At 41.9% G+C, this 10,000-nt stretch overlaps 1 protein-coding gene across 2 annotated transcripts in view; it reads right to left on the reverse strand.

The window, feature by feature from the left end:
• The window catches only part of fam131ab (family with sequence similarity 131 member Ab), a 14,767-nt gene extending 8,490 nt beyond the window's left edge, over nucleotides 1-6,277 (reverse strand). Inside the window, exon 1 of one of the 2 annotated variants that reach the window (XM_063204314.1) lies at nucleotides 6,071-6,277. In XM_063204314.1, coding sequence (XP_063060384.1) covers nucleotides 6,071-6,121 — 51 coding nt within the window. In that variant the 5' untranslated portion in view covers nucleotides 6,122-6,277. Of the gene's footprint in view, nucleotides 1-5,199; nucleotides 5,261-6,070 lie in introns of those variants that run through there. The other variant, XM_063204315.1, reaches the window with a different exon arrangement.
• Between the last annotated feature and the right edge of the window lie 3,723 nt (nucleotides 6,278-10,000).

The raw sequence follows: 10,000 nt of genomic DNA on the forward strand, positions 1-10,000 counted from the left end.
ATTAACAAAAATATATATAGCTAATAACTTAGCTACAAATGTATTCAGCATTCAAAATGATAAGTAAATGTTGTATAAACCATGCAGGCCCCCATTGTGATTTTCAGTAGTTGCATGTATAATAATTAGTGTTATGCAAGGCCTACAGATGACTTTCACACTTTTTATTTGTTATGTACCAAAATGTATTTAAATATTACCACCTACTAGGGTCTACAGCAAATAGAGAATGGCATTGTACTACAGTAACTCAAAATGGAAGTTAAAAAAACCCAAAAGTCAAATAATTACCTACCCAAATCCTAAAGCACTGCTAGGAAGCAGCTCAACAGGTGACCTAAGGGGGCTATAATTCACTCTTCCCACCCATCTTGCAGTGGCGGGAATAGACACATGCTTATAAATATACAGCACCATCTAGTGTTCTTATTTTGTCATTACTTTGAGTTTCTTTGAATTTTACACCACCACCCAGGGATGGGCAAAGACACATCTAAATGTATTTCAAAATACAATGCAAAATACCCAGCTCTAAGATGTTACAAATACTTTACAAAATACATAACAGTAAATGTATCAATAATCAACATACTGTATTTTGCATTTTCAAATACACAAAATACAACAGAAACTAGGTATGTGCGTGTGTCCTGACTTTCAAGCTAATGAGTTTGGCTATTTGGTGTAGCGGTTGGAGTCCCAGTTTTGCCTGCCAGAAGTTCAAGGTTCGAGTCTCAGCAAGGAAACTCAATTTCCCTTTGCTACTCAATGACTTGTATGGCATGGCCAAAAATAACAATTCAATTCACTTACACAATAAAAGGTAGGCCTACTTTAAACCACACAAACTCCTGTGTAACCATAATTTCCAGTCATTGAACAAACAATAATGTTAAGTTCTTGTAATTATGGAGAAGGCTATATAAACAACGGGCTACTTGGCACAACTAGCATTTAAAAAATGGTACAGATATGTCAAGGTCTGTATGTGAGTTAAATAAACAAGAACGTATACTTTATAAATTATGTCCGTGTATCTTACATAACTAATGCACCATTTGTGGCCTTAGAGCGCCATCTTGTGGGTGATGCATGGTGCAGTATTAGGTTGCACCTTTGGTGCTTAGCATGGCAATTTCAATTATTGATGATATTTTATCAAGAGTGAGTTTTTTGATCCAACAGCATATATTCAATAATTCAGAATTTTGAGGCTGGTTATTTGTTAGTAGCTCGTAGTGAGGTAGTCACCTGCCAATGTTACCTGGGAATTGAACTGTCAATCTTTGGAGTCCTTCACCCCTTTCCCAGACAAACACTTTTACATTCCAATATAGCTACAAGCATCACTTACATACTATTTGATCCGTGTTCCTACTATGTAATTGCATTGTTCAGGAGAAAGTAGGCTATTGTATTTTCTCTTATTTTGAAAATTCAAAATACAGGGGGAAAAGTATTTTGATACAAACTTCAAATACTTGTAATTCACTGACATGAAATACAAAATTCAAAATACTATGTTCTATTTGTAAATGTATTTTAATTGAAGTATTCGAGATACTGACCATCCCTGCAACCACCTAGTGTCAGTATTATGTCATTGCTTTGAATTTCTTAGAATTTAAATTCTGTGAAATTCAGTTTCCTGCCATTCCAATTCGAATTGCAATTCTATTTCCTGTTTGGAATTTAAATTCAATTCATATTGAAATTCAAGAATTGAATTTGAATTTTGGGGTCATTCTCAATTCAATTCGGAATTTCGTACAAGCCTGCTATTATTAGATGTACAACATGTGGAGAGTTCAGATGCAAAAAACCCCTAACTCCATTTCTGAAGACCTGCACTTCTATATTTTTAGAGAACCCCGTTGTTGGTTTGGTTTACATTCATGTACTTGATAATACATATAAATAGTTATATTACATAAATAAAATAAAAAATATGCAATTTTGATAGCTTTGTATTAAATGAAAATAAATTAGGTAACACTTTATTTTAGGGATACATCTATTAGCCCTAATACATACAATATTAATGCCTGTGTAAGTAACTTGTAAGGCATTTACTAAGCAAAATAAGACAGTTGTTAAGCATGTATTCACAAATGTCTTGTTCATGCCCAATTAGGGATTTATTACTAATATAACCTTAGTAAGGACCAGTAAGCCTATATTTCTATTTATTAGTAAGTAGTAAGTGGCAGAATTCAATGTGTATAAGGTCCCGGCACACTGTGTGAACAAACCCTGAACAATGTGAAAACAGATGCGGAATAAGGGTCCCTATTCTAAAGTGATGCATTGGTCTGCCCAGATGGCTCAGGGCCTCCGCACTACCAAAGTCCCCCTCGTTACCTAGGGCCCCCACACAACCCAGCCCCGCGCTACCTAGCCCCCACAATCGACAAATTGTAAGGGTATATTAAATAACTACTAATGATGTAGCTGAGTCATCTAGTTTCCTCTTTTTCTCAACTTTGTGCGGAAGGTAACAGGAGCCTTTATATAGCAAGGATTGAACGTACACTTCTCGATGGCGGTGGATTGGTGAAATGTAATTTTTTTCATGTACCACTTAGTTTAAATTGTAAAATCCCCAAAAATAAATGCAGAACATTAGAATAATAGTTTTGAAGCAAAACTAATCTATTCTTTTGTGATAATTAAGTTAATGTTTGAAAATATTAGCTTCAAGAAGTGCAGTGCATGATGGGTACGCAATCTAGGCCAACAGACAACCTACCCAGCTCTGAGCCTACGCTCTTAGCTCCTCCCCTCACTCGTGAAATTTAGAGGCTATCCAAACAATTCGCCATGTACGTAACAACAGAAATATTATCATTGCTGCATTAGCCATGCATTGCATTTCTGACTAAGGGCGTACCCATCATGCACTGCACTTCTTGGAGCTAAGTTTCTCATACATTAACTTATTTATCACAAAGGAAAAGCTTAGTTTCGCTTCCAAACTATTACTCATCGTTATATTCTGCATTTATTGTAGGGTTTTTACAATTAAAACTAATTGGTGTATGAAAAAATGACATCTCACCACCCACCGTCATTGAGAAGTTTACGTCCAATCCTTGCTATATAATGCTTCCAATTACTCTCTGATACCTTGAGAAGAACAAGTTAGGTCAATATACTTGATGAGACTAATGCAGATTCAGCAACATTCTTACACTTTGCCTCCCGGGGGCGGAGTGTGGGTAGAGTGGGGTCCCTTGGTAGTCTGGGGGCCCTAGGTAGTGCAGGGGCCCTAAGCCATATGGGCTGAGCAATGCATCACTTTAGAATAGGGACCCTTATTCCACATCTGTTTTCACACTGTTCAGGGTTTGTTCACACAATGTACCAGGAGCTTATACACATTGTATTCTGGCCCTTACTGCTTACTCATAAATATAAATCTAGGTCTACTAGGTCCTTACTAAGGTTATATTGGTAATAAATCCCTAATTGGGCATAAACAAGACATGTGTGAATACATGCTTAACAACTGTCTTATTTTGCTTAGGACATGCCTTACAAGTTACTTACACGGGCATTAATATTGTATGTATTAGTGCTAATAGATGTATCCCTAAAATAAAGTGTTACCATAAATTATTATAAAGATTATTTTCTGAAAAGGCACTTAGGGGGTATTGCATCTGAACTCTTCATGTATACATACAGCATTACGCATGTGTTAATTATCTTCACTTGGGCATGTATTATTGTGTGCTTTACTTTGTACACCAAAAGCAACCAACGCGACTAGAGCGATGGAAGACATTATTTCTATTAGGAGAGTTGTTGAAAATTTGCAGACAGCGAAGCAACCTGGGAGAAAAGAGCGAATTTCAGCTATTAAAAGACAGCTAATATCATAATTAGGGCTGCAGTAATTAGTCGACTAATTGACTATAAAACAATGTCGACAACAATTTTCATTGTCGACAAATCGTTTCATTTAATTCAATGCTTTTTTACGTACTCTACTAATGCTTTATTACTTAATTAAAACCAAAAATTGCCCAGCACGTATGAATTGGATGTTGTATCTTGGAGTAAATAAGTCACTATCATGATTTAAAGCTCATTGTGAGCTGTAAGGATTTTTTCACTTCCTTGCACTAGATGCCAGGAAGGTCTGTCAGCGGTTGGAGCAGGTCTTTTTTGTTTTGCGACTAATCGTGACTAATCATGACTAGATATATTGATTAGTCGACTATTGAAATAATCGTTAGTTGCAGCCCTAATCATGATAATGAGCTGTGACGAAGTTTGGTGAAGACCAATTGGAATGTTCTTACTGTATCTTCAAATGTCCCGTGCTGACAAGCTGTTATGTCAGGGGTGGGGAAACGTTTTCATTCAGGCCACTTCAATTTCCTCCAAGGACCGTACTATGAACACGAACCAGGATTTCGCCCTGCACTTTAGGACTACGTTGAAGGCAGCCACCTTAAAAACAGACCCCACCTTCTCTAGGTCCCCTGAATATAACTTGATTGTATAGCAAATATAATTTCCAAGATTCCTTTACAAAATATGTCATATTTCACGTGAAGCTGCATAACATTAAAATTATACCAGAAGCTGGATAAAATGCCCTTCCCCACCCCTGCATTATGTATTTAGCGAAATCAAACATGTCAATATCGCGTCCAGAGTGAATGCAGCAAATTCATAGCAAAACTACTTCACCAACACAGTAGCTTTAGTCGTTTCTGGTATACACACACACGTATTCACAGGTGATTTGCTGCCACGGACAACATTAAAAGGAGAGAGAGCGAGAGAGAGAGAGAGAGAGAGAGAGAGAGAGAGAGAGAATGTAGGTGCTGAGTGCAACACAGAGCTCAATTACATCAGCACAACAAACACACACACACACATACACACACAGACGCAGCCAAAGCCTCAGCAGGGGGTGGAGGTGGGGGTCTGTGATGTAAGATGCGGTTGACACACACACACACACACGTACACACACGTACACACACACACACACTTTCCCACTGGCCTACTGAACGAAGAGAGGCGCAGCCATTTCCACTGACACATATCTCTCGCTCAATAACAAGGCGAACTCTCTCTCTTTCTCTCTCTCTCTCTCTCTCTCCTCTCCCTCTCTTCTTTCTTCCTTTCTCCTCCTCCTGTCTCTCATTCAATAGGGCTTCTTCTCGTTCTCTCTCTTCCTACCTGCTTCTTACTCTTCCTGAATTGCTCTCCTCTGTTTTTCTTCCCCTTTCCTCTTCCACGCTTTCTCTCCTCTCCTCTCCTCTCCTCCTCCGAGTGAAGAGCAGGCTGAGCATCCATGTTTTTGAACCCACCCATACACTGACTGATTATTAAACATAACTCTCGCTCACACACACACACACACACACACACACACACACACACACACACACACACACACACACACACACACACACACACAATAGGCCTACAAACAACACGTCTTCCCAAATCCACAGAACAGCGCAAAATGCGAGGACGCTCAAATGCCACAGGTTTCATGGCGACTCGCGCAGAGATTCTGATAGTCCCTCGCGCTAATTAGCCATCATAACAACCGCCTGCACGAGCCGTGGGCACGAGATGACGCGTGTCAGGACCATTCCTACAGGTCTGCAGACACACACACACACACGCACACACACGCGCGCGTATACCGTGGCACCAAAACACGAAGAGCGTTTTCAGCACCAGGACAGCAACCTCTTGCACAAAGCAGAGCTGTCCTTCCTCGCGACCCATCGCCACGTCGCCTACTGCACGGAATATCTGTCCTCCTTGCGCAACACACACACACACACACACACACACACACACACACACACACACACACACACACACACACACACACACACACACACACACACACACACACAATGTATGCTACGAGTGGAGGTGCTCATAAAAAAAATCAGTCATGGCGAGGCGAGAACAAAAGGCGCATCAGCACCATCTCCAACTCAGTAAATAGGTGCCGTTGGCGTTACTGTCTATCTATCACCGCCAAGAGCAGGAGGAGACACAGAGAGCGAGAGAGAGCGCGAAAGTCTACCGTGGTGCAATGTGTCGTTCCCGCTCCGCAGAAAAGAAGCTTCTCCATCATCTTGAACGCAATCCGTTCGCTGCCTCCGTCTACATGCCACGTCGCCTTCCCGGTTAACAAAAAAAATGCCGACCGTCGCTTAGAGGCGCGCGCCCTCGTAGCCTGTAGTTGTGGCGAAGGCGAGACCCTCCACTAATAACGGCCATCCAACCCCGCAGCGCAGCGCGAGACAGAGGGAGAGAGAGAGAGAAGCATCTCCATGGCAACGAGCGGCTCGGCTCTCCAAAGAGCGCGCGTCCACCCGGGGTGCGCGGCGTGATTCGCTTCTGACGTCACATGCGCCATATCGGGGCTTCACTTCAGCTGTTGCCAGCTTCTGTGTCAGTGTGTCTACCTCCACTGCACACACACACACACACACACACACACACACACACACACACACACACACACACACACACACACACACACACACACACACACACACACACACAGGACATAGGCTACTGTAGGCCTATTTATCACACAAAGGCAAAAACACCTTTTATGCCATAGCGCACTGAAGCGAAGTTCAATAGCTCTTTAGATGTGCAGTGGAAGTGTTAAGATCAACAGAAGACTCACACATTTGCACTCCCACACACACACACACACACACACACACACACACACACACACACACACACACACACACACACACACACACACACACACACACACACACACACACACACACACACGCAAGCATGGAAGCATGTGCACACACATACACACATGCACAGTCATTGCTTAGGTGCTGCAGTGGCAAGACTATGTTTCTGAGGTCTAGACACACACAGAGAGAGAGAGAGAGAGAGAGAGAGAGAGAGAGAGAGAGAGAGAGAGAGAGAGAGAGAGAGAGAGAGAGAGAGAGAGAGACCCAGCAGCAGTGGATGTGCATGTGGTCTGTAATGCCCTGTCAGTTATACAGCAGGTCAGTTTGAGGACAGAAGAGCTGAAGGCTCCGGCTGCAACACCGACACTCAGTAAACACTGATCATATTTAAACACAATCACTAAACACTGATCATATTTAATCACAATCACTAAACACTGATCATATTTAATCACAATCACTAAACACTGATCATATTTAAACACAATCACTAAACACTGATCATTAAACACAATCACTATCACTATCACTAACACTATCACTAAGCACTGATTACAACACTGATTATTAGTAAACACTGACTCTAAAATACAGACAATAAAGACCCGATCACAATTAAATGCCAGCAATCATTTAACACTGATCAGATTTAACACAATCACTAAACACAGATCGTATTTAAACACCTATAATCAGTAAACAGTAAACACTGGTCAAATTTAAACACAGCCCACCATTAAACACCGATGCTAATACAATGATGGAAACACAGACACTAAATACTGATTATTAGTAAAGCTGGACACTAAATACTGATTATTAGTAAAGCTGGACACTAAATACTGATTATTATTAAACATGGACTAAATAGGCCTACTGATTATGGTTAAACATGGAGACTTGTTCTGATTATTACTAGAGGATAAATGCACTATTAGCACATGTATCATCTTTTCTGCAATGCAGTAGAGCTTTCTTCACCATTTAAAAAAATGTTTGCTGCTGTCTTATTTGGCTAATTCGGATTTTGTCTCAGTTGGCTTTAGAATAGCCGTCTATGAGCATGTCCATGTCTGTTCTTAAAACCACCCTGAACAATTGCTTACTCCATAACATTTGTAGCGAAACATGGCTACTGTCGTGTGTTATTTCACCAAATAAAAAAATGACAGAAGCTTCGGTATTTTCAATCTCATTAACAACAAACATCAATACTGACATTGTAACACAGCACTTCCTTAGCAAACTGTGCTCACTGCACACAACGAACTTGCATGTATGCCTCAACCGTGCAAGGAGGCAGCCCAAAACAGCACCGCAAGGGAGCATTGTGGCGGAACAGTACTGCAAGTGTACCTCAGTCATGGAGTAAGGTGGAGGAGGGCATTGGTTTCAGTAATTACTGGAGGGTCGGGAATCGAGCTGGCAACATTTGGGCTACAAGTCTGTTAATTATTACACACTAAATGTTTTCAACTCTGATGACTTCATGATTTAAACTACTTACATGTAACAATGATGTTGCCTTTGTAATGACATGACGTGCAATAATGAATGATGTGTATGTGTGTGTGAGAGAGAGACAGAGAGAGAATGAGTGAGGCAGGGTGTGAAAAGTGTGTGTGTGTGTGTGTGTGTGTGTGTGTGTGTGTGTGTGTGTGTGTGTGTGTCTGTGTGTGTGTGTGTGTGTGTGTGTGTGTGTGTGTGTGTGTGTGTGTGTGTCTGTGTGTGTGTGTGTGTGTGTGTGTGTGTGTGTGTTTATGTGTTGTGATTCATTCTAGAGTGCGGTTTCAAGAGATGGAAATGACTTTCTGCGTCTGCTGGAGTCATTCAGAGGAAACTCAATTGTGAAACGAGTCATTACATGCTGTTTGGGACGAGTCATTTCTCTCTCTCACACACACACACACACACACACACACACACACACACACACACACACACACACACACACACACACACACACACACACACACACACTGCAAAGCTGGCTGGTCCCTGGGGGGAGCAACAGGTGTCTTGCTCTTCTGTTCTGCAAGGTGTGTGTGTGTGTGTGTGTGTGTGTGTGTGTGTGTGTGTGTGTGTGTGTGTGTGTGTGTGTGTGTGTGTGTGTGTGTGTGTGTGTGTGTGTGTGTGTGTACCTGTAGGCAGGCAAGGCGGTGCAGAGGCAGTCCCGATTGGGTGAGTGGCCGTGGGATTCGGTCAGGAAGCAATCCTGATTGGTGGAGCCTGAGAGGGGCGGGGCTTCTCAGCAGAGTCAGCTCTGACAGTGGCTCGCCCTCTCTCCACTTCACACACACACCATGCTGACCAGCCACTGACACACACACACACACACACACACACATCAGCAGAGTCAGACCGGGCAGCGGCTCGCCCTTTCTCCACCTCACACACACACACACACAAACACACACACACAGACACAGACACACACACACAGACACACACACACACACAGACACACACACACACACACACGCACACGCACACGCACACACACACACCAGCAGAGTCAGACCGGGCAGCGGCTCGCCCTCTCTCCACCTCACACACGCACACAAACACACACACACACACACACAACACAACACACACACACACACACTCCAGCCGGTAGAGCGGTTGTGCAGGCAACAGTGATGGTTAGTCGTATGTCTCAAATGGGATGCTGAAGCAATGTCCCATCACGAGCCATCATGTGCCATCGCAGTGCGTTTGATGCCGATATTTCTTTCTATATTGCCATTCAGAAGCACTGCCCCATCATGATCCAATACATGTTATGCTGACATTTCATGTATATCGTCATTTCATTCTATACTGCAATCCATTTCCATTGCCATTCATTTCTATTGACGTTCAAGTGTGTTGTGTTGCCATAAAAAAACCACAACACACTTGTGAACACTTGTGTGTTCATTTCTATTGGCAATTCGTTCAATTGCCATCCATTTATATATTTCATTCTCTTGCCATTCATGTTGCCATTCCTGTATATTGCCATTCATTTATGTTGCCATTCATTTCTATCACCGTTGCAATTCTATTGCGATTCATTTGCAGTGCAATTCATTTCTATAGTCATCCATTATGTATTGCCATTCATTCAATTGCCTTTTGCATTAGCATTCATTTATATTCCCAGTCATTTATGTTGTCATTTTCATTCCCATTGCCATTCATTTCCATTGCCATCCATTTACATTAATTTGCCATTCATGTATCCCTTGTGTGTTAATTTCTACTGACATTTCATTCATATTGCCATTCCTTTCCATTGC

The sequence above is a fragment of the Engraulis encrasicolus genome, chromosome 8, assembly GCF_034702125.1.
Source record: "Engraulis encrasicolus isolate BLACKSEA-1 chromosome 8, IST_EnEncr_1.0, whole genome shotgun sequence".
Lineage (NCBI taxonomy): Eukaryota > Metazoa > Chordata > Actinopteri > Clupeiformes > Engraulidae > Engraulis > Engraulis encrasicolus.